Source organism: Geotrypetes seraphini, chromosome 6 (genome assembly GCF_902459505.1).
Source record: "Geotrypetes seraphini chromosome 6, aGeoSer1.1, whole genome shotgun sequence".
NCBI classification, from domain to species: Eukaryota; Metazoa; Chordata; class Amphibia; order Gymnophiona; family Dermophiidae; genus Geotrypetes; species Geotrypetes seraphini.
In genome coordinates, this window is record NC_047089.1 from 255673328 (window position 1) to 255699148 (window position 25821).

At 43.8% G+C, this 25821-nt stretch overlaps 1 protein-coding gene across 4 annotated transcripts in view; it reads left to right on the forward strand.

Moving 5' to 3' along the window:
• The first annotated feature begins 2396 nt into the window (after window positions 1-2396).
• Window positions 2397-25821, forward strand: part of TAB3 (TGF-beta activated kinase 1 (MAP3K7) binding protein 3) — a 49276-nt gene continuing 25851 nt past the window's right edge. Inside the window, exons 1-3 of one of the 4 annotated variants that reach the window (XM_033949311.1) lie at window positions 2397-2602; window positions 4172-4212; window positions 21315-21401. Coding sequence is in view for 2 of the 4 variants with exons in the window: in XM_033949309.1 (XP_033805200.1) it covers window positions 21404-21505 (102 nt within the window). In the remaining 2 variants the exon portion in view is untranslated. Of the gene's footprint in view, window positions 2603-4171; window positions 4213-21314; window positions 21506-25821 lie in introns of all 4 variants that reach the window. The other 3 variants (XM_033949309.1, XM_033949310.1, XM_033949308.1) reach the window with 3 other exon arrangements.

A 25821-nucleotide genomic window follows, 5' to 3' on the forward strand; every position in this document is an offset into this window, starting at 1 on the left:
ACCTCTTTGAAAAAACCCCAGAATAGGAATGATAATTAACAATTGTATGCGTACAGTGTGCGTTGTGTTTTTTTTTAAAATTTTATTGTTGGTAGATCATTTTGACTTGGTCATTTTAAAAGTAGCTCGCAAGCCCAAAAAGTGTGGGCACCCCTGCTTTACAACATATTCGTAGGAGACCTAACTCAGGGGCTTCAAGGTAAAATAACACTATTCGCTGATGATGCCAAACTATGTAAATAGTAAGTAAACACAATCTGTCCGACAGTATGACGCAGGACCTGCTTTTGTTGGAACATTGGTCTTCAACCTGGCAGCTGGGCTTCAACGCCAAAAAATGTAAAGTCATGCACCTTGGCAGCAAAAATCCGTGCAGAACTTACACCTTGAATGGTGAGACCTTAGCTAGGACTATAGCAGAACGAGATTTAGGAGTTATCATTAGTGAAGATATGAAAACTGCCAATCAAGTGGAGAAGGCTTCATCCCAAGCAAGACAAATGTTGGGTTGTATCCGCAGAAGTTTCGTCAGCCGGAAGCCCGAGGTCATTATGCCATTGTACAGAGCCATGGTGAGACCTCATCTGGAATACTGTGTACAATTCTGGAGGCCACATTACCGTAAAGATGTGCTGAGAATCGAGTCGGTTCAACGGATGGCCACCAGGATAGTCTCGGGGTTCAGTGATCTCGCATACGAGGATAGGCTGAATATATTGCAGCTATACTCTCTCGAAGAACTTAGGGCGAGAGGAGATATATGATTGAGACTTTTAAATATATCACCGGTCATATCGAAGTAGAAGATGATATCTTCTTTCTCAAAGGACCCTCAGCCACAAGAGGGCATCCGCTAAAACTTAGGGGCGGGAGATTTCATGGCGACACCAGGAAGTATTTCTTCACTGAAAGAGTGGTTGCTCATTGGAATGAACTTCCGGTGCAGATAATCGAGGCCAGCGGCGTTCCTGATTTTAAGAGTAAATGGGATGCCCATGTGGGATCTCTAAGAGGGCAGGGTTAAGGGGATGAGTCATTAGGGGAGGGATGGGTTAAGGGATGGGTCATTAGGGCAGGGATCTCTAGGAGGGTAGAATTAGGGGGGTGGGTCAGTAGAGTGGGTAGACTTGATGGGCTATGGCCCTTTTCTGCCATCATTTTTCTATGTTTCTATGAGGGATTGGGCATCCCTCCTGTTGATAATCTTAGGGAGGGGGGTTCCAGCAGGAGAGGCTGGGCATCCCTCCTGCCGGCAGATGTCTTGGTGAGGTGGCGGCAGGAAGAATTGGGCACTCTTGCCCCAGACATTTGGGGTGGGGGGGCTGTATTTGGGGTTTCAAGCAGGAGGGATTGGGCCTCCCTCCTGCCGGCAGATGTCTCAGTGAGGTGGCGGCAGGAGGAATTGGGCACTCATGCCCCGGATGTTCGGGGGTGGGGCTGTATTTGGGGGTTCCGGCAGAAGGGACTGGGAATCCCTCCTGTTGATAATGTTAGGGAGGCGGATTCCAGCAGGAGGGGCAGGGCATCCCTCTTGCCGGCAGATGTCTTGGTGAGGTGGCGGCAGGAGGAATTAGGCACTCTTGCCCCAGACATTTGGGGGTGGGGAGGCTGTATTTGGGGGTTCCAGCAGGAGGGATTGGGCCTCCCTCCTGCCGGCAGATGTCTCAGTGAGGTGGCGGCAGGAGGAATTGGGTACTCCTGCCCCGGATGTTCGGGGGTGGGGCTGTATTTGGGGGTTCCGGCAGGAGGGACTGGGCATCCCTCCTGATAATCTTAGGGAGGGGGGATCCAGCAGGAGGGGCTGGGCATCCATCCTGCTGGCAGATGTCTCAGTGAGGTGGCAGCAGGAGGAATTGGGCACTCTTGCCCCAGACATTTGGGGGTGGGGGGCTGTATTTGGGGGTTCCAGCAGGAGGGGCTGGGCATTCCTCCTGCCCGGATGTTCGGGGGTGGGGCTGTATTTGGGCATCTCACGTCTAAAAGGTCTTGTTCTGGGTGTTTGGGACTTGGACGTAATTTTTGGTTGAGAATGCAGTAGTGGAAGTCTGGGCGATCGAAGGCCTTGACGTATTAGGGTTTGGAGAATGCCTTTGGTGCAACTGGGACTGTGAAACACTAAAGGCCTGAAAGCTTCTCGATGTTCTTTCAGTTTCTGGACTATTCATTGAGCCTTCCCACAACATAGACTACAAACTGAGGCAGAGCGACTTTGTCGCGTTGCACGCAGGCACTTGTAGTCCTTCTTGGCCCCTTGGTTTCGGGGGCTAACAAAATCGGAACTCCATTTCCATGCGTGCGCTGCGGCAGCGCGCGCGAAGCCAAGGGGGCGGAGACGTAAACGGCCGCCGGCGCCCCAGCGCCGTGACGTCACCCTGCCTCTGCAGCTCCTTCGGCCGCTCGCGTGGCCAGGGAGGGGGCGTGTCCTGACCCGCTTCCGGCTCCGTCCCGTGCGTGTGACGCGGCGGCCGGACCCCGGAAGTAAGCGAGCGAGAGACGGCGGCGGCTGGGATCGCGCCCGCCCCCCCCTCCTCCCCGTGACGGAAAAGGCGACCAGGCGGGGAGCCCCGCCCTCTTCCCTCCCGCGGCCCCGTGCGCCGAGCCGGTAAGCGGGAGGCTCGTGCGTTGCGCGCTCTCGCGCTGCCCCTGCGCTTCCGGGGTCTCGGCCCCTCCCCCCCCCCCCGCCAATTCTGGGCACTGAACAGCGCAGGGCCACAGAAGGGAGCCCGGGGCATGGAGAGTGGGTCCAGGGGGCCGCGTTGCTCAACTGCCCCCTGGCCAGGCAGCAAAGAAAGTGGCTGCTGATGCCTTTTGAAGTCCTACCTGGCCAGGGGGCAGTTGGCAATCCCTCACTTAAAGATCTCAAAGTCCCTCCTGGAGGGTCGCAATCCAATCGGGTTTTCAGGATTTCCCCCATGAATATGCATGAGATCTATGTGCATGCACTGCTTTCAATGCATATTCATGGGGGAAATCCTGAAAACCTGAGTGGATTCCAGCCCTCAAGGACCGGAGTTGCCCACCCCTGTTATAGAAGAAGCTCTTCCTCAGGGGTCTCAAAGTCCCTCCTGGAGGGCCGCAATCCAGTTGGCTTTTCAGGATTTCCCCCATGAATATGCATTGAAAGCAGTGCATGCAAATAGATCTTATGCATATTCATGGGGGAAATCCTGAAAACCCAACTGGATTGCAACACTCAAGGACCGGAGTTGCCCACCTCTGTTGTAGAAGCTCTACCTCAGGGGTCTCCCGCAATCCAGTCAGCTTTACAGGATTTCCCCCATGAATATGTATTGAAAGCAGTGAATGCAAATAGATCTCATGCATATTCATGGGGGAAATCCTGAAAACCCGACTGGATTGCGGCCCTCCAGGAGGGACTTTGAGACCCCTGAGGTAGAGCTTCTTCTATAACAGGGGTGGGCAACTCCGGTCCTTGAGGGCTGGAATCCACTCAGGTTTTCAGGATTTCCCCCATGAATATGCATTGAAAGCAGTGCATGCACATAGAACTCATGCATATTCATGGGGGAAATCCTGAAAACCCGACTGGATTGCGACCCTCAAGGACCGGAGTTGCCCACCTCTGTTGCAGAAGCTCTACCTCAGGGGTCTCAAAGTCCCTCCTTGAGGGCCACAATCCAGTCGGGTTTTCCCCAATGAATATGCATGGAAAGCAGTGCATGCACATAGATCTCATGCATATTCATTGGGGAAATCCTGAAAACTTGACTGGATTGCGGCCCTCAAGGAGGGACTTTGAGACCCCCCTGGCGGGAGAGGGGAAATATGATAGAGATGTTTAAATACCTACTTAATGTAAATGCGCATGAGTGGTGTCTCTTTCATTTGAAAGGAAGCTCTGGAATGAGAGGGCAGAGGATGAAGTTAAGAGGTGACAGGCTCCAGAGTAATCTCTTTTTTTACAGAAAGGGTGATAGATGCGTGGAACAGCCTCCCAAAAGAGGCGATGGAAACAGAGACTGTGTCTGAATTCAAAAAGGGATCTCTCGGAGAGAGAAAGAGATAATGGTTACTGCTGTTGGGCCATCATGTTTCTGTTTTCTTACCCTTTGTGACTCTGTACGGCGCTGCATGTATCCTGTAGTCCTATAGAAATAATAGTATTAGTTAGTATAAGTTATCTGTATTTAAAATGATGTTTTCCTTGCAGATAAGAAAACAACAAAAGGAAAAACCCCAACACGGTCTGCAGTAAGTCCAATCCAACGTGGCTAATAATAATAATAATAATAATTTATTCTTGTATACCGCCATACCCGTAAAGTTCTAGGCGGTTCACATCCATTAATTAAGGTCCGTGATAACACACGGATTTACAAAATTTTGACAGAGTTACAGGCAATGAAGTGGGGGGGGGAACTCTTTGAAGAGATTAGGTAGAGGTGACGGTAATACAGAAGGAAGGGTTGTAAGGTATGATATAGCGAGAGAGAGATAAAATCGGGGGAGGGGGGGAGAGGGAGAGCCGAAGGGGTGGGGTAGTGAGGGAAAGGGGAGAAAATAGGGGGCAAGGGGGATTAAAAGGCCTGTTCACGGAAAAGGTGCGTTTTGAGAAGTTTTCTGAAACTAAGGTAAGAGGGGGCCTCGAGTATCATTTGGGCAAGCCAAGGGTTCAGCTTGGCCGCCTGGTAAGCAAAGGTTTTGTCGAGAAATCTTTTGAAATGACATAATTTTAGGGATGGGAAGGCAAACAGCTGTATTCTGCGGGATTTCTTGTTGGTGAGGTTCAGAGTGAAATGGTGATTGAGGTATCTAGGTAATAGGCCAAAAACAGTTTTGTAGCAGAAGCAGGCGAATTTGAATAGGACTCTGGATTCGAAAGGGAGCCAATGCAGTTGGTGGTAGAAAGGTGTGATGTGGTCCCATTTGTTCAGGCCGAATATGAGGCGGACGGCAGTGTTCTGGATCAATTTTAGTCTCCTAAGGGTTTTCTTTGTGGAGCTCAGATAAATGACATTGCAATAGTCTAGTACGCTCAGGACAGAGGACTGTACCAGAAGGCGGAAAGAGGAGTCGTCAAAGTATTTTTTTATGGTGCGCAGTTTCCAGAGCACCGAGAAGCATTTCTTGACAGTAAGATCGGTGTGATTTTCTAGGGATAGATGTTTGTCTAGAGCAGGGGTGTCCAATGTCGGTCCTCGAGGGCCGCAATCCAGTCGGGTTTTCAGGATTTCCCCAATGAATATGCATTGAAAGCAGTGCATGCACATAGATCTCATGAATATTCATTGGGGAAATCTTGAAAACCCGACTGGACTGCGGCCCTCGAGGACCGACATTGGACACCCCTGGTCTAGAGTGACTCCCAGTATTTTTAATGTTTGTTCGAAGGGGAAGACCAAGCCTTTCACTTGGATTGTGGAGACTTTGATTTTTTCATTGGGGGAGGCTAGGAAGAATTTTGTTTTGTCCAGGTTTAGTTTTAATCTGTAGGATTGCATCCAGAGTTCTATCTGATTAAGTATGCTTGTGATGTAGGCTAGTAGATCTGGGGAGAAGGTGGTGAGTGGGATGACTATTGTGATGTCATCTGCGTAGATGAAGGATTTGAGTTTGAGGTTTTGAAGGAGGTTACCCAGGGAGGCGAGGTGGGGGACAGGAGGGAGCCCTGCGGCACCCCGCAGGAGTTAACCCAGCTAGATGAGGAGGAATCATTTTTGCGAACTCTGTAGGATCTGTTTCGTAGGAATCCGTGAAACCAGCTGAAGACCTGGTCGGAGATGCCAATGTAGGTCAGGCATTCTAGGAGAATGTTGTGGTCTACTAGGTCAAACGCACTGCTCAGATCGAGTTGAAGGATCAAGGTGCTGGAGCCCAGGCTAAAGAGGGTGTGCAAGTAGTCGAATAAGGCTGCAATAATGGTTTCAGTGCTGTGGTCTGTTCGAAAGCCCGATTGATTGTCACATAGTATGTTGAATTTATCCAGATATGCGGTGAGTTCAGCGTTTACTATCCCTTCAGCTATTTTGGTGAATAGAGGAATGCTAGCGATAGGTCTGTAATTAGAAGGGGCGTTTGGGGGTTCTTTTGTGTTTTTTTATGATTGGGGTTAACATAATATGGCCTTGCTCAGGTGGAAAGTATCCTGAGGAAAGTAGAAAGTTCACCCAGGATAACATGTTGGCTTTGAAATGGATGGGTGCAGTTTTCATGACATTTGGAGGGCAGGTGTCTAGTTTGCAGAAGGAGTTAGAATATTTGTTGTAGAATTTATTGAAGGTTTCCCAGTCCAGTGTTTTGAATTGGTTCCAGTATAGATCTGCTCTTGACCCTTGGTCTGGTTTGTATATGTCGGTATCAGTAAGAATGGGGAAAAGCTCAAGGGGATTAGTCGAGGCAGGTAAAGTAGATCTTAGTTTTTGAGTCTTGGAGATGAAGAAATCAGCTAAGGTGTTTGCGGTTAATGTGGAATCTTCGTGGTTGTTGGTGAGTGTCATTAACTAGCTTAAAGAGATTGCTACTGTTATTTGTAAAGTCACCAATTTTGTGTGAATAGAATTTTTTACGTTTTTCTTTGGTCAGGTTTTTATAGATTTTTAGTTTGAGTCTCCAGGCATCTCTGTGTTCCTGGGATTCGGATTTTTGCCATACTCTTTCCGATTTTCTAAGGTCCCTCTTCATCTGTAATAGCTCTGCATCAAACCATCCCTCCTGCTTTGTGGTTCTGATTTGGCGGGTTTTTATGGGGGCTATTTTGTTTAAAATGTTTGTGCTGTCGTTGATCCAGTCTGTCATAAGTTGTTCTGTTTCTTCGCTAAGTTTTGTGTTCTTTTCGTAGCGGGCCCAGAATTCCTCTGGGTCTATTTTTCCCCTGGTGGTGAGTGTTAATAATTAGCAATTATGATATATTGGTACAACTTTGCTGGGTCATATAAATAGTATCATGTTCTGCAGGACACAATAATCTCTGTTTCTCTTCAGACAGATTTCTGTGTGGTAACTTGGTTCACATTGTCACAAGTCCATCATAATTTCTTTTTTTCTACAGCTTGTTAATTACTTATAGTTTATCTAAGGGACTGGTTATACAAACTTTAAAACCATGTCCGTTATCTTTCGTTGCAGCCTATAAACGTCACGACAACGAAAGATAAGTGACATGTATATATAATACTAGCTGATGCCCCGGTGTTGCACGGGTATTTAATTATAGCAATAACACTGTAAATGGATTCAAATAAAGATATTTTATAGTGGTGAATGAAATTATTTTTTACAGCTTAATAAAAAGTACAATATTCAAATTATAATGTGAAATATTTGACAAAATGAATACAATACAACTAACGCAAAACGTGATTATAAACAACAATTTTAGTTTCACCTCCTGGAGCAAGAACATATAAATTATTGGGTGAACCCACCCTTGAGCAAGCAACATAGAGTTGTGGGCCGCGAGACCCCCAGAACATATCATCCCAGGTAGTGAGGGATCTGCATACCAAGTTTCGTTCAAATCGGTCAAGCCGTTTTTGCGTGATCATGGCACATACACACACACACACATACATACATACCTCCGATTTTATATATATAGATAACCAGTCCCTCAGATAAACTAATTAACAAGCTTAGAAAAAAAGAAATTAATGATGGACCTGTGACGATGTGAACCATAGCGAGCTACGTTACCACACGGAAAGCTGAGGTCCAAAGAGAAATAGAGATTGTGTCTTGCAGAACATGATGCTATTTAAATAAGTGACAGCAAAGTTGTACCAATATATCATAATTCCTTGCAGATAAACATGTTCTCGGTTCAAAAACAGTTCCCTCGCTGAAAACAGAGGTCCCAGGTCCAGTAATTACTGTACATTACATTACATTAGGGACTTCTATTCCGCCTATGCCTTGCAGTTCAAGGCGGATTACAAAAGAGCTAACTGGACATTTCCAGTGAAGTTACAACAGTTTTGGGTTTTGTTTTGTTTTTGTTACAAGGGACAAGAGGTACCTGGATTAATTTCAGAAGAACTTGCAAATTGGATATTAAATTGACTGTACGTTACTGTGTGATATAACAAATAGATTACAGTTAGAGTACAGATAAGATTACGTGACATTTCAGGCACAAGTGCCTGTCCCTTCTTAACAGTGACGAGGACTGCATGAAGGAGTATCAGCTGCAAAGCCCGGACCCCCTTCCCCAAATAGTGCACATAAGAGTCTAAGCACACTTCACTGCTTCAGCCTCCTTCTCTTGAAATGTAGACGTAAGAATTGATTGGCACATTTGTTTTAGCTATTAAGCTCTGACGCTTAGAAAGTTCTTCACGCTCTCTGTTATGCTGACCCTTTTCAGATTTCTGTGACTGTTGCCTGTTAGTCTTATCAGGTTTCACTTTGCCGCTTCCAAGTTGACCTCATTTATTCTATTTTTGCTTACGGTTGGTCATTTTAGTGTTGTTATGCTATTAACAAAATTGTAAGATTTTTTAATTATTTATTTCTAATTATAAATCAAAATTTACAAGAATCCATCTTCAGTCTTACTTATTCCCCTTCTTAGACCACTATAATGGGGAGAGTGGTAGGCAGTTACATAAAATGAGGGAAAGAAAGGGAAATTGATGAAATAAAAGGCTTAGTGCTTCTAAACAACTGTTTGAACTTCTAGTATCCCTCTTTCAGCATTCCTTGACGATCTTCTTAACATCTTAAAAACTCCCTCAGATGATTTGGAGAGAAAAAAGTGTATGGTCTTAGCGACATCTAGATAAATCAATATTTTCTGTTGTCCAAATAATTTTTGAAGCACAATTTCGGAATCATGTTAACATCTTGCTCAAATACAAATGATACTAAGAGCGTTGCTCTATCAGTGTCTACTGTTATTGTTTGTTCAGGAAGAGCAGTTACATTGGCAAAGTCTATTTCATTCTTCTTTTTTCCTCTTTCTTTTCCTTTTTCACCTTCTGTTCCAGGAATCTTTTTATTTTAGTAAATAATAAATCTTATTTATTGGAGGAATGCAATTTGAAGAAATTTGTAAATTTTCAATCAAATATCTTTTCAATATATCTAGAGATAACGCTCCCGGAATTTGTGGAAAATTTAAAATACAGAGGTTTAATCGTCTGTTGAAATTTTCAAAATTGTTCCAGTTTTCTACTGAGGCTGTCTTAAACTGTTGCAAATGCTGTATACCATCCTGCATTTGCTTAACTTGGGCTGTAAATTCCGATTTCATTATTTCCACAATTTTTGTTAAGGAATCTAGTTTATCTGTTATTTTGGTTATCTCTTCCGTTGATTTTCCCATTTTGCTCTCCATCCGCTGAAGAAGAAGCCAGATGCTGTTCAAGGATACCTCCGTGGAAGAGGGTGAAAATTCCTCATTCTTGCTTGCAGACATCAGTCATTCTGCCGAGGACGTCATGCCCCCACTGGGAGACCCCGCATCTCCACTTTCGGGATCACATGTCTCCTGCCTCAACGCCTCAGCGATCGCTGGACACGGAGGGTGAAGGGAAGCCCGAGGAGATAAAGATATTTCAGTGCCTCTCGTCTCCGCCCAGTGCCGGGCTCTCCACTCCGGATTGAGCAATTCCTGGGAAGGCCGAGAAAAAAAGGTCCATCGTCTGCTGAACTGGGGTGGATGCCAAGGCTGGTGAGGAAATGGCCTTGATCACCCCTTTCCTTTTCGTATGTGGCATCGGAAAAACGAGATATATTTTGTTGAGGAAAGCAGACACGGTAAGCTCTTACAGCGTCTTTCCAGACTCCTCACACTGCCGCCATCTTGCCACTCCCCCGCACAAAATTGTAAGTTTTATGTCACAAGAATACTTCAATTATTTCTCAGGATATTTTCCACTAATCAAAATAAAGTAATCAATATATATCATTAATATGTACAAGTAAAGTACTTCGTGCTCAATTTAAAAACAAGCACAGGCCAGTAAAGGGACCAAGATAATGCTTTAAATACTAACACATTAATGACACTCTGTTACTTTTAAATCACTTAGCCTTACTGGGTCAGACCAAAGGTCCATCTTGCCCAGTATCCCATCTTCACAGAGGCTAATCCAGGTCACTAGTACCTGACAGAAACCCAAATAGTAGCAGCAGTCCATGCCAGGGCAAGCATTGGCTTCTCCCATGTCAGTCTCAACAATAGTTTATGGACTTTTCCTCCAGGAATTTGTCCAAACCTTTTTTAAAACCAGCTACATTAACTGCTTTTACAACATTGTCTGGCAATGCGTTCCAGAGCTTTAACTATTCTCTGAGTGAAAAAATATTTCCTCCAGTTGGTTTTAAAAGTATTTCCCTGTAACTAGTCTTTGTAAATCTTGATGCAAAATCTTCTCATGATACCACTCAGCATAGCATTTTTCTCTCTCACCTCTGGAATGCTCTTCCCTCCACCCTTCGCTTGGAATCCTCCTTAGAGAAATTTGAAGTACGAATGAAATCCTTCCTATTTAACCCTGCCCTCTCTTCTAGTCATAGGTGATTGCTGATGAGGCTACTGGAGGTTTTCCTGTGATGACGATCTGTGAATGTTGCGTTTTCTTCCTCCTCCTTTTCTGTGGATTATTGTATTTCCCTCTACAACCCCTACTCCTTCCGTTATACTCTCTTCGTTCTTTCCCTGACTTAATAGACTTTATTGTAAACCGCTTAGACGTCCTCAATAGTCAGCATATCAAAAATTGAATCAAGAAAGCTTTTCTGTTCATTGAAGTTTGAGTTTTAATCGTGCTCCCTCCACACAAGTCAGTTCATCTTTCTTGGATACACAATGCATATGTGCTGTATACATTTAGCTTTCTTAAAAACATTTGTTGAGACATTATTGTTTTGAGGTGTTTAATGGTTTTATAGTAACATAGTAAATGACGGCAGATAAAGACCTGAACGGTCCACCCAGTCTGTCCATTACAAATACTGTAAAGTCCACCTGGTGTTGTCTTAGGTTCCAAATGCTGTACTTGCCGTCCAGAGTCACTCCAGCCTATCCAACCATCCTGTTTGCAGGATATCTACCATAAAGTCTGGCCAGTAACATCCTCCAAGTTAGTGGCGTTCCCATTGATGCCCTCCCCAGCCTAATCCTACACCAAATCGCCACATAAGGGACACAGACCGTGCAAGTCTGTCCAGTACCAGCCTTAGCGTTTTCTAATTAGAGATCCTCTGTTTATCCCACGCTTTTTTGAATTCCATCACCGTTTTCCTCTCCACCAGTTCCCTCGGGAGGGCATTCCAGGCATCTGCCATCCACTCCGTGAAAAATAATTTCCTAACATTACTCCTAAGCCTTCCTCCCCGCAACCTCAAATTATTCCCTCTAGTTTTATGTAGTTAATAATTATGTACAGTTACTTTGTTTCTATGTTTGTACTCCGCCTTGGATGAAAGTGGAATATAAATCTCTAAGAATAGATGATAGTTTTAATACAATCAGAGTTACTGCCGTTTTAGGGTTGAGAGTGCCACGCTGTGCAGATACCCACTGCGTTTGTGGAAGAACAGTTCAGCCATTCCACTGCTGTCCTGGGTGAACTGCCATTCTGTGCAGGTTACCTTAGTGCAGGGGTGTCAAATGTCGGTCCTCGAGGGACGCAATCCGGTCGGGTTTTCAGGATTTCCCCAATGAATATGCATGAGATCTATTAGCATACAATGAAAGCAGTGCATGCAAATAGATTTCATGCATATTCATTGGGGAAATCCTGAAAACCCGACTGGATTGCAGTCCTCGAGGACCGACATTTGACACCCTTGCCTTAGTGCTTCCTTAGCATTCTCTGCTATCAGGACCAGTCTGTGTTTATCCTTTGCTTTCTTGAATTCCGTAGCTGTTTGCCGCCGCCTTTTTCTCAGGATCTGCCCCACCCTCTGTGAAGAAATATTTCCTGATACTTTTGATCTTTGGTTTTATACTTTCCTTTCTGAGAATGGTTTGCCTCTTCTTCACCCTTGGAGTGTCCACTCTGTTGTAAATCTTCATGACGTCTTCGTAATGGCAACCGTTTCCTTCTAACCCCTCCACAGTATCACTTATAAAGATATTGAAGAGAACCCATCCCAAGACTGATCCTTTTTTATTTCTGCAAAGTGAATTCCATTTATCCTTACCCTCTGTCTTAATATTCACCCAGACCTGGATTCTCTAACCAGCACTAATTGTTTGTAGGCGCCCAAGTTCAGTAAAAAAACATTGTTTAAATAATGTTTTTAATTGAGTTTCAAGGCACCTAAAAAATTGGTGCAAGAATTACACCTCCATAGGTGCTTTACACTGACTAACACCGGACGTGGCACTAAGTGGCTTAAAGCACCGATGGAGGCGAGATTCACATCAACGATAAGGTGCTGGAAAACCCTGGCCTACATTTCCAGTGCCTACCTTTGCCAGAGGTGCGATTCTGTACCCGGTGCCATTGCGTGATTAAGGCGGCCGCAGACAATGGCATCGGTTACAGAATCGGTGCCCCAGTTTCTAATAAAGATCACCTCCAGGTGCTCAGTCGACAAATGAACCTCCTGTGTGACAGAATCCAAAGCTCTGCTGAAATCCTGGTAACTCAGCACATCAGTACCCATTAACCCCTAAATGGTGTCTTTCAATTGACCAGACGCATGGCAGTTTTTGAGGTCTTTTTCCTCCATTAAGGTATCAATGGACATCATATGCCACATATAGTATTCTATACTTTTGATTGCCTTGGGATTTTTAAAGTTATGTTATGTTATGTATACTCTGTATGGGTAATTGTAACAATGGTGAAACTTAAGTAGATAGAATAGAATTGCTAATCAATGCGATGGATGAGCTTGTTTTTGAGTGCAAATTGACTCAAAACGCAGCTCGATGGTTTGACATGCAAACACGTAAGAATATGAGAATAGCTTTACTGGGTCAGACCAATAGTCCATCTAGCCTGGTATCCCGTCTTCGCGGAGGCCAATCCAAGTCACAAGTACCTGGCAAAAACCCATTCCATGCTACCATCCCATATCTGTTTCAACAGCAGACTCTGGACTTTTCCTCCAGGAATTTGTCCAAATCTTTTTTTTAAAACAGTTATATTAACTGCTATTACCACATCTTCTGGCATTGCGTCCCAGAGCTTAACTATTCTGAGTGAAAAAATATTTCCTCCTATTGGTTTTAAAAGTATTTCCCTGTAACTTCGTCAAGTGTCCCCTAGTCTTTGTCATTTTTGACGGAGTGAAAAATCGATCCACTTTTACCCGTTCTACTCCACTCAGGATTTTGTAGACTTCAATCCTATCTCCCCTTAGCCGTCTCTTTTCCAAGCTGAAGAGCCCTAACCTTTGTAGTCTTTCCTCATACGAGAGGAGTTCCATCCCCTTTACCATCTTGGTCGCTCATCTTTGAACCTTTTCTAGCGCCACTATATCTTTCTTGAGATAAGGAGACCAGAATTGAACGCAATACTCCAGGTGAGGTCGCACCATGGAGCGATACAGGGGCATTATAATATCTTTAGTCTTGTTAACCGTCCCTCCTTTGTCAATTGGGTTAAGCCCTCCCTCCAGCCTCGGGGTTGGATTTGAAACCTCACTCTTTTTGCCAAGAAGAACAGATTGTCCCTTTTTGGCACAGACAGCTCTGTGCACACCTCCTTGTTTTGTGATATTCCTGAACATCATAGGGACCATGGCTGGTGTATGACAGTTTTTGTGGCTTAATGAGGGCCTTGAGAGATTGTTATCTACAACACATAATTCCTAAACTGTAAACACTCAGGAGTGCACCTATCTGGGCCTTTTTTCTTTTCTTGGTGCACTAAATATGGTTATTAAAATTTGATGCAGCACCATAGCATACAACTGTTCACATGTAAATAGAAAGGAACTCCATTAAACATAGAAACAGACTTATCTAAATCCAGAAATACAATTTTATCTTGCTGTATTTACAGGTTAATTTATTGCTCGGAAAAGATCAATAAATATGTTCATTCTGAGGAAAATCTTGTCCAAATGCTAAATTAAATAAATACATTTTCAAAAGTGTTTTAAAAGCCTTTAAATTCAATTCCAAACAAATCTAACTTGAAAGCTGATTCCACAAACTTGGCGCGAAATAGAAAAAAGCTTTTGAATATGTGAATTCCCATTTTGTCCTTTGAACTGATGGTATTACCAGCCTGTTATCCTGTAACAATTACATTACATTAGTGATTTCTATTCCGCCATTACCTTGCGGTTCAAGGCGGATTACATCCAAACTAAAACAAGAATTACATTCAAAATTTGAAGGAATAGAATAAGCGATGAGATAAAATTTCAGGTAATAACAATGTCGAGTAAAATAATTATCATTGGGAAGTAGAAGTTTTTAGGAGATAGGAATAGGGTGAATTAAGGGTTTTGGATAACGTTTGGTAAATAGAAGAGTATTAGAGAGTATTAAGGGTATAGAGAGTGTTAGATGTTGGATTGGGATTGGTCATGCTGGATAGGTTTTAGGTATTTTGTGAAGAGTATGGTTTTGGCATCTCTCTTCAAGGTTTTGTAGTTTGTAATTGAAGATAACAGAGTGGTGGTTTGTCTTTGGAGGCTATAAGGTTGTCATAAAGTTTTTTTCGTTTAACATTTTTGGATGATGGGTGGGAGAATAGTGAGTGGGTTCTTCTGTGTCTAATTGAGGAGGGTTGATTTAGTCAGTTATTCCAGTAGGTTGGGCTTTCTCCGTTGAGAGCCTTGTAAAGTAAGCAGTAGAATTTGAAGTGCACTCTCGCTTCGATTGGAAGCCAGTGCGAGTCATGGTCTGCCAATCTAAAAGTTTTCAATGGAGAATACGAAATAGTAAGAGAATTTAAATAACTTTTGTTGCAAATGAAATGATTTATGTGCCAGCATTAAAATTTTAAATTGGTTACTAATATCATCTAGAATTCAATGATGAGAAAGAAATAATGGTGTATTTGCTTTTATGAACCAAACGTTAATGACTTCAACAGAATTCAAAACAGCAGCGGCGGCAGCAGTGCTCTGAATGGGCTGCTTGCTGCCTTCCCTCTGCCGTGTCACTGGTGACATCATCAGTGACATGACAGAGGGACGGCCCCGGTGGGGAAGGCAGCGAAGCAGCCCGTTCAGAGCGCTGCCACAGCTGCTGTTTTAGAGGCTTTTGGAGTAGAGATATGTCAGGCTCACGGTGGGAGGGTCGGTGAGATTCCGCTGCACAGAGGGATGGGAGGGAAGGAGGAAGGGATAGAAAGATGCTGCAGAGGGAAGGTCCGACCCCAGGAGCTGCTTCACAAGGGGATGGGTAAGAGGCGAGGAAAGATGCTGCACATGGGGGGAGAGAAAGGAAAGAGGTGAAGGAGAGGAAGGGAGAGATGGTTGTTGTATGTGAAAAAAAAAAGATATTCCCCGAAAATAAGCCGATGGTGTGAATAACAAGAAGGAAGACTTGGCGAAGCTTGAAGAATGGTCTGAAATTTGGCAGCTATCCCAAAACCCCGACTGTTTGGGAACCACTGGTGTAGACGATCCGTTTCCCTTGCATTGAGTGACTGTTTCTCAAACTTGGCCCTACCTTCAGCCCCTACTATTATGGAAGTCAGGCCCCCCATTCCTCTTTATCCCTCTTGGACCAGTGATGAGTGATGCTTTTCAGGGCCAATGATTAAAAACGTACAAATATTCCAAGAAATACCACCTACTTGAACTCTTTTTATATGGCTACTCTCCTGGAGATGGGAAAATAAATTCAGGTACAGTACTTTAACTAGTCTTGAAGCTTAAAAAAACTGTGAGCTATATAGCTAAATCCAAAATGAAATCCAACCAACATATTTTTGAAAACTGTCAAGTTGGCTTTGGTTGTTTTTGCTTTTCCAAATGTGAGTTCAATACAATAAGAACGTCCTGCCCAATTAGACTTAGTGTAAATTGATATCGGAGGCCATGGAGGGTGAAATGACTTGCCCAATCAAGGTCCTAAGGCATGTTGGTGGGAGAAGTGTGATCCCTGGTCTTCATTTCTGTTTGGCCCCTTCCTTTTTAAGAAGTTCCATGTGGTTGTGTCCATTTTATAAACTAAACTAAACCTTAATTTTATAGACCAGATCTTCAACCAAAAGGAGCTCGACTCCGTTTACAATAATGTAAGCATTAATACATAAACATAGAGATCGAATGTAAACTAGAATGGCTTAGTTTCCAAAGTGTTTGTTAAACAAGAAAGATTCCTATCCATCACTAAAAGATACTCGGCGCAAAAAGCAATATGATAAGCTCCTAGCAACACATGCAGCAAAACTAGAATCCTCTATCTCCAAATTGTTATCTACAACATCTGACATTAAAGTATTCCGTAAAGAAATCAAAACTTTTCTATTCTTAAAGTATATTCAACCTACTTAAACTCCCCCTTCGCCTACTCTCTTTATAATATTCCCATGTATAATCTACTCCCTGGTATCATCCTCTCAATATCCTCTCATTCTTTGTTGCTCAATATCACTCAAAAAGAAAAACGACGATTGCAAATCATTCAAAACACTGCTATTAAATTAATCTATGATGCAAGGAAATTCGATCATGTAACTCCATTTTTCATTGACGCTCATTGGCTTCCTATTAGCCAGCGCATACAGTTTAAGGTCTTATTATATTTCAAACTTTGATATTCAGTGAACCTCAGTGCATATCAAAAATGTTAATTCCCTATTGTTCCACACGTACACTTAGATCATCTTCCCAAAACCTATTAGTTGTTCCCTCTTTAAAAATAATAGGCACTCGAAGACCAGATATGTTCTCTATAGTGGGTCCCCAATGGTGGAATTCATTGCCCCAATACATAAAAATTGAAAAAGATATTTCTTCCTTCAAAAAATCCCTGAAAACATTCCTTTTTAAAGAGGCTTTTAATATTTAAATTTTATCTTATTTTACGAATTCTGTTTTTAAGAATCCCCCTGCTCCTCGATTTTTTCCCTTAATTGTTTTTCTTAATATAACAGATGTAACTTTTCCCCTCCTTTCCTTCCAATTGTTGTTTGTCTTGTCTGACTTCTAATGTTTATATATATTGTATGTGTTTTTTTTAACTTAACTTATCTTATTATTATGTACATCGCTTTGTATAAAGATATAGCGATTCATCAAATATTTAATAAACCTTGAAACCTTGAATATCCTAATAAGCAACAGGTTTTCCAAATAATCAACTTATTCCATATAATCTTCCACTATAACCTTCTACTTAACATTTTATGAAAATTGGATAATCTTTTATGCAATGTAACTAGAATTAATTTTCCCATGAAATGTAATTTATTATGAAATGTAATCAGAAATAATTTCCTATGTAACATATCCAGAAATAATCTCTGATCTATTGTATCTATGTCTTTATCTATTCTATCTGCTTTTTCTAACAATTATTTTTCTTGGGTACTTTAGCTAGATTGTGAGCCTTCGGGACAGTCAGGGAACTTCTAAGTACCTTTTTTTCCATTTATTTTAATTTTTATGGCATATTTATGGTATCTATATTGTAAACCGCTTTGAACCTCACGGTATAGCGGTATGCAAGAAATAAATTGCTATTATTATTTTCGGAATAGAACGAAGGGTCCTAAACTCCAAAGTGAAAGCAGGATTTGCTTAAGTACTACAGATGATTTTACTCATATTTTGAGGAGGGCAGTTGGACTTGGCACTGCCGTGTGGCTGAAGAGAGTTTTCTGCTGGTTGCTAGTCCGAGTGTATTGTTTGCAGCACAGCATAAGGGTTGCCATACTGGGACAAAGCAAAGGTCATCGAGCCCAGTATTCTTTTTCCAACAGTGGCCAACCCAGGTCCTGAGTACCCGGCAGAAACCCAAGGAGTAGCAACATTCCAGAGCTGAGATTGTGATGTCATAACACTTCATTCCACCAATGCCTAAGAGCCAACACCATCAATGATGTCACAATAGCTTCACTGTCCTATACTTGGCTCACATAAGAACATAAGAGTTGCCAGACTGGGACAAACTGAAGATCATCAAGCCCAGTATCCTGTTTCTAACAATGTCCTTGTACCTGGCAAGATCCCAAGTAGTAAAACAGATTTTATCCAGGACTAAGCAGTGGATTTCCCCATGTCCATCTTTTTTATTTTTTTAACCCTGCTATGCTAACTGCTTTCCCTACATTCTCTGGCAACTAATTCCAGAGTTTAATTACATGTTGCTTGAAGAAATATTTTCTCCGATGGTAGCTTCATTGCATGCCCCCTAGTCCTAGTAGGAACATAGAAGGTTAGTGTAAGGAAGACTTACGTGTCCATCCTTTCATCTAGCCTTATCTATATATATAAAATCGGATGGATGTATGTATGTGTGTGTATGTGCCGCGATCACGCAAAAACGGCTTGACCGATTTGAACGAAACTTGGTATGCAGATCCCTCACTACCTGGGATGATATGTTCTGGGGGTCTCGCGGCACACCTGCACACGTGGGCGGAGCTACAAACATAAAATCAGATTTCACCCATTCATGTCAATGGAAAAAATGTAAAAAGCTGCCATTCTCACAGTAATTCAAAAACGGCTTGACCGATTTGAACAAAAATTGGTATGCGGATCCCTCACTACCTGGGGTGATATGTTCTGGGGGTCTCACGGCCCACCTGAACACGTGGGCGAAGCTACAAACAGAAAATCAGAGTTCGCCCATTCATGTCAATGGAAAAAATGTAAAAAGCTGCCATTCTCACAGTAATTCAAAAACAGCTTGACCGATTTGAACGAAACTTGGTATGCAGATCCCTCACTACCTGGAGTGATATGTTCTGGGGGTCTCGCGGCCCACCTGCAGACATGGGCGGAGCTACAAACAGAAAATCAGATTTCACCCATTCATGTCAATGGAAAAAATGTAAAAAGCTGCCATTCTCACAGTAATTCAAAAACGGCTTGACCGATTTGAACAAAAATTGGTATGCAGATCCCTCACTACCTGTGGTGATATGTTCTGGGGTTCTCGCAGCCCACCTGCACACGTGGGTGGAGCTACAAACAGAAAATCGGATTTCACCCATTCATATCAATGGAAAAAAATGTAAAACGCTGCCATTCTCACAGTAATTCTAAAACGGCTTGACCGATTTGAACGAAACTTGGTATGCAGATCCCTCACTACCTGGGGTGATATGTTCTGGGGGTCTCGCGGCCCACAACTCTATGTTGCTTGCTCAAGGGTGGGTTCACCCAATAATTTATATGTTCTTGCTCCAGGAGGTGAAACTAAAATTGTTGTTTATAATCACGTTTTGCGTTAGTTGTATTGTATTCACTTTGTCAAATATTTCACATTATAATTTGAATATTGTACTTTTTATTAAGCTGTAAAAAAATAATTTCATTCACCACTATAAAGTATCTTTATTTGAATCCATTTACAGTGTTATTGCTATAATTAAATACCCGTGCAACGCCGGGGCATCAGCTAGTTTACTTATAAAAAAAATATTTAAATAATAGCAACTGTTTGCACATTTTGGAAATTATTGCTTATTAAGTCCCATTGTGATAGATAATATAAGTGTGGGTACAGATTTTTGGTTGTGCTTTTTATCCTTGTATGTCGTGTTTAGTGTTTGGATTTCAATGATATTTAACTGGATCTTCATTTTACCTGTGATGTGTATTCTGGATTGCTAATCATTGTGTTTCCTGGCATCAGTGGCTGTCTAACCATTTTAATGTAAATTTATGAAGTTTACTCCCTTTATGCTGAAATGCAAAATGTTTGAGAGTTTTATAAAGAAACTTCATATATTTGCAATAATTTACTCTTCCAGCTTTTGGGAACAAGGTGATATTGCTTAAAAGGGCCAATTTAGTCCACAGTCTGCTGGTTTGTGCCTTAAAACTGGGCTTTCACAGATCTTAGCACCCTGAGGTTGTGGGTTCAAACCTACGCTGCTCCTTTTGACTAGGCAAGTCACTTAATCCCCCCAATAAATGCACCCTGGTACATTCTGAGCCCACTAGGACAGACAGGTAAAATGCTTGTTCTGAGCTCTCCTGGGAGAATCTTTGACTCATCTTCTCCTTCTCTTCGCATATCCAACAGATCAGCCAAAGCTTGTCGCTTCTTTCTATACAACATCGCTAAAATCCGGACATTCCTTTCTGAACGGTTCATAGACAACAACACGGAAGACAAAGGCGCGCGCCGACAACTGAGCGCAAGACGGAGGCGCGCGCCGAAGAAAATTACTGTTTTTAGGGGCTCCGACGGGGGTTTTTGTTGGGGAGCACCCCTAGTTTACTTAATACAAATTGCGCCGGCGATGTGGGGGGTTTGGGGGGTTGTAACCCCCCACATTTTACTGTAAACTTAACTTTTTCCCTAAAAACAGGGAAAAAGTGAAGTTTTCAGTAAAATTTGGGGGGTTAGAACCCCCAAACCCCCCACAACGCGGCGCGATCTGTATTCCTCCCCCCCCCCCGTCGGAGACCTAAAAACAGTAATTTTCTTCGGCACGCACCTCCACGCTGCGCTCAATTGTCTGCTCGCGCCTTTGTCCTGGCGCGCTTTTGACCTGACACCTTTCTGAACACGCTGCCTAGACCCTCATCCACGCTCTCATCACCTCTCGCCTAGATTACTGCAACGGGCTTCTCATGGGTCTTCGGCTAAGCCATCTCTCTCCCATTTAATCTGCACGCCTCAAATTCTACCAAGGTCATTATACTCACATTACCCCCCTCAAGTTGCTTCATTAGCTCCCTATCCGCTTTCACATCTTTTTACTAAGCTACATGTGTATTTGCTCTGTGGCTCCTCAGTATCTCTCTTGTCTGTAAACTAAACCTTAAGTTGATATACCGCATCCTCTCCATAGAAAGCGGCACGGTCTGTACCCTTCTCTACAGCCAGCTCTCTACACTGTCCCTTCTGTCTTGCTGTGCCGTATGCCTGGAACAACCTACCTGACTCGGTACGACGGGCTCCAACTTTGGCGGTATTGAAGTCCAGGCTGAAGGCCCACTTTTTCAAAACTGCGTTAAAGTCTTAACCCTACCAATTTATAAAGTACCATATTTGTTTATCATTCCCTCTTTAGTCCCTCTCTACTTCTCCCTTTGTATTTCCCCACCTGAACAGTATATTTTCATTTACCATTTTTTGTGTAAGCTCTTTGAGCAGGGACCATCTCTTGTGTGTTTAATGTATAGTCTGGTAGCATTATAGAAATAATAGTGGGAGTTAAAACACTTTGGAAAATTTTAAGACAGATCTACAGGTTTTGTTTGGAGCTGCTAAAATTTGCTTACTCATTGTCTATTTTTCATAGAAAATGCTGGAAGGATCTGAAGATCATAACCACTGGAGGTCCCACTGACCTGAACCCTGACAGAATTGTGGGGTGGGAGTGCTGCAGGTATGGCACATAGTGGCCAGCAGCTGGACATTCAGATACTGAATGACCTCCAGCAACGCTTCCCGGAGATCCCAAGTAGAGTGGTGTCTCAGTGTGTACTGCAGGTATGTTCTAGCACGTGGAACTGAATTCCCAGTACCTTAGGCTGATAATATCACTTTGTTATTACCTAACTTGTTATAACAAACTTAACAATGATGTAAGGGGAAAAAAGCCTCCGAGTTTAGTCGTTTGCACACTTGGTCCATGCTACACAATTCAGTATAATCTGCTGACTTTGCTCCTTTTTGCAGTCACTGGCAAAAAAAAACCCCATATACTGATGATATTCTATTTTTACTTTTCACTGTTAATTATTTTTTTCTTTCAATTTCCTACAACTAATTATATTAAGTGCTTAATCTTTTCCTCTTGCAGCCGAAGGCCAGCACAACACATAATTACCAGCAATCAGTTAACTTTGTGACATTTATAATATTTGTAACAAAGTTAAACTTATCTTGCAGCTTTGTATCACTGTTGCAATCCTCTTCGTTAGACACAGTTTTCCACTCGTATAATTCTTGCTTGTAAAATCGATAGCGGGATTATTGTGTCACTGAAGTTGAAACGGAAGGTTTCCTATTCCGCTAAGAATGAAGCCCAGGCGACCAGCGTTTTGCAGATATCATCCCCTTTCATCTGCTGCTTCAGGGCGAGATTTACTTGGCACGTATATCTTTTTCATTCAATGCCTCTGCTGGTATATTCAGTTAGTATCATAATTGCCGTATATACTCAAATATAAGTCAAGATCCACATTTTCCCCTAAAAAGGAAGAAAAATAGTTGACTTGAATATAAGTCGGGCGGCTTAATATTCAAGTGTCCTGCCTTGACAGGCTCTGCACCCAGCCCTCTTCCCTTTCTCCCCTGTTAGGTACTGCTCCAAGCCCTCTTCCCTCCCTCCCCTGTCAGGCATTGCACCCAGCCCTCTTCCCTCCATCCCTCCCTCCCTTTCTTCTCTGTCAAGCACTGCACCCTTCCTCCCTCCCCTGTCAGGCACTGCACCCATTCCCCCTCCCTCCCAGGCTCTGCACCCTGCTCTCTTCCCTGCCCTGTCCTCGTACCTCCTCTGCTGGTTCCTGGTGGCCCAGAGATGCAGCGGGCAGAAGCAAGCTTTCTGCGCTCCTGCCCTGCTGCTAACCTGATCGGTGGTGGCAGCTTTGAGATCAGGTTTCTTCAGCCGTTGAGTGCCACTGAGCAGGTGTACGCTTTGGTGCTGCTGCTCAGCGCTGAGTGGCTTTCTTTTAATTTGCAGGAGCCAGTCAGGAAGCCGCTCAGTGCCGAGTAGCCTCAACAAAGCACGCTGCTGCTCAATGCCGCTTAGCAGCTGAAGAAACCCGATCTCGCAGCAGCCACCACCAACTGGGTTAGCAGCGGGGCAGGAGTACGGAAAGCTCGCTCCTGCCCGCTGCACCTCTGGACCACCAGGGATCGACAGAGGAGATACAAGGACAGGGCAGGGAGGGGGGACAATGTGCAAAGCCTGGCGGCGGCCTGCAATAATTCTGGAAGGGGGTAGCGCTGACCCAAATATAAACCGGGACCCCCATTTTTGGGCCAATTTTTGGGCCCAGAAATCCCAGTTTATATTTGAGTATATACGGTAGTTGTAGGAAATTAAAAGAAAAAAACAATTAACAGTGAAAAGAAAAAATAGAAGAATATCAGTATATGGGGGGGGGGGGCAAAGTAAGTAGATTATGCTCAATTGTGTAGCACCCACCAACTGTGCAAACGGTTCTAAACTCTGAGGCTTTTTTCCCCTTAAAGTTTGTTAAAAAAGTTAGTAAAGGAGGGCGGGGGGTTTGTAGCGCAGGTTTTAGCACCCGCAGCGGCGGTAACTGCGCTGACGCTCATAGGCATTCTGTGAGCGTCTGAGCAGTTGCCGCTGCTCCTGGCGCTAAAACCCCCGCTACGCATTAGTAAAGGAGGGGTAAGTGACATTATCAGCTGCTTAAAAATAATGGCATAAAATGGCATCGCGATCTCGGTAGGTCTCTACTTCTGAAATATATTGAAGGTGTTGCTGTCCTTAAATCTTGTATCAAAATAGTTAAATGCCATGTTTAAATATCAATTTGAAGTCTAGTCTTGAAAGAGAGCAGTCATCTCTACTGTGTTATGTCCTTAACAGTTCTGGTTTTTTATAATATCCACAGTGAAAATGCATGAGAGAGGTTTGCTTGCAAGACCAGGTTGGAAATACTCCTCCGAAGCTTCATAGCCACATTATTACCCTGAAAAGAAATGGTGGTCAGATTTTATTTGGGCCTCCCACTGTGCATCTGATAGGTGATGTCTCATAGAAACATAGAATATGACGGCAGAAAAGGGCCGACGGCCCAACAAGTCTGCCCACTCAAGAACCCTCCCTCCCAACTAGTCTGCCCACTCAAGAACCCTCCCTCCCAACTAGTCTGCCCACTCAAGAACCCTCCCTCCCAACTAGTCTGCCCACTCAAGAACCCTCTTTCCCAACTAGTCTGCCACTCAAGAACCCTCCCTCCCAACTAGTCTGCCCACTCAAGAACCCTCCCTCCCAACTAGTCTGCCCACTCAAGAACCCTCCCTCCCAACTAGTCTGCCCACTCAAGAACCCTCCCTCCCAACTAGTCTGCCCACTCAAGAACCCTCCTTTCCAACTAGTCTGCCCACTCAAGAACCCTCCCTCCCAACTAGTCTGCCCACTCAAGAACCCTCCTTCCCAACTAGTCTGCCCACTCAAGAACCCTCCCTCCCAACTAGTCTGCCCACTCAAGAACCCTCCCTCCCAACTAGTCTGCCCACTCAAGAACCCTCCCTCCCAACTAGTCTGCCCACTCAAGAACCCTCTTTCCCAACTAGTCTGCCCACTCAAGAACCCTCCCTCCCAACTAGTCTGCCCACTCAAGAACCCTCCCTCCCAACTAGTCTGCCCACTCAAGAACCCTCCCTCCCAACTAGTCTGCCCACTCAAGAACCCTCTTTCCCAACTAGTCTGCCACTCAAGAACCCTCCCTCCCAACTAGTCTGCCCACTCAAGAACCCTCCCTCCCAACTAGTCTGCCCACTCAAGAACCCTCCCTCCCAACTAGTCTGCCCACTCAAGAACCCTCCTTTCCAACTAGTCTGCCCACTCAAGAACCCTCCCTCCCAACTAGTCTGCCCACTCAAGAACCCTCCCTCCCAACTAGTCTGCCCACTCAAGAACCCTCCCTCCCAACTAGTCTGCCCACTCAAGAACCCTCCCTCCCAACTAGTCTGCCCACTCAAGAACCCTCCCTCCCAACTAGTCTGCCCACTCAAGAACCCTCCTTCCCAACTAGTCTGCCCACTCAAGAACCCTCCTTTCCAACTAGTTTGCCCACTCAAGAACCCTCCCTCCCAACTAGTCTGCCCACTCAAGAACCCTCCCTCCCAACTAGTCTGCCCACTCAAGAACCCTCCCTCCCAACTAGTCTGCCCACTTAAGAACCCTCCCTCCCAACTAGTCTCCCTACTCAAGAACCCTTCTTCCCTGGAGTATCTATCATTTGAGCATAACTCTGTAGTACTCTCACCTGTTTGTCCCATCGACTCTTGAAGTCGAGCACGCTACTGGCCTCGACCACCTGGCGGGGAAGATCATTCCATCAATCAATCACCCGTTCGGTGAAGAAGTATTTCCTGGTGTCACCATGAAATCTTCCTCCCTTAAGTTGTAGTGGATGCCCTCTTGTTGCTGTGGGACCCTTCAGAAAAAAGATTTCCTCCTCCACTTTCTTGTTTCTGAATGGTCTCCATCCCATCCCTTTTGAAATGTCCCCTGTATTGCACCTACCACCTTTTTCACAGGCATACCATGAAGCTCAAGTTACTGCATTGTGTAAAATAACTGAAACTTGCTTTTGTACCTTTCACTTACTTAAAAAAATTTACTTTCATTGCAAACAGGGACAAACTGTCTTGTTACAGCACTGGAACATAATGAAGAATATATAGAACCCACACTGTTCACCTCTGCATTATACAAAGCTAAACATCTGAAATTATACCGTGAAATTGGATCTAGACTATTAAACTGAGAGATGTGACCAAGAGTTTTTGAATAAATGGTATTCTATATTAAATAAATATTCACTGCATCTGATTATCCTTCAATACAATCCAGTGTCTTGTATCCTGCAATTCTCTACAAGAGAACTCGATCCACTGTGACCAGTCCTACCTTTGAGTGGAGTAGAACGGGTACAAGTGGATCGATTTTTCACTCCGTCAAAAATGACAAAGACTAGGGGACACTCGATGAAGTTACAGGGAAATACTTTTAAAACCAAGAGGAGGAAATATTTTTTCACTCAGAGAATAGTTCAGCTCTGGAACGCATTGCCAGAGGTTGTGGTAAGAGCGGATAGCAT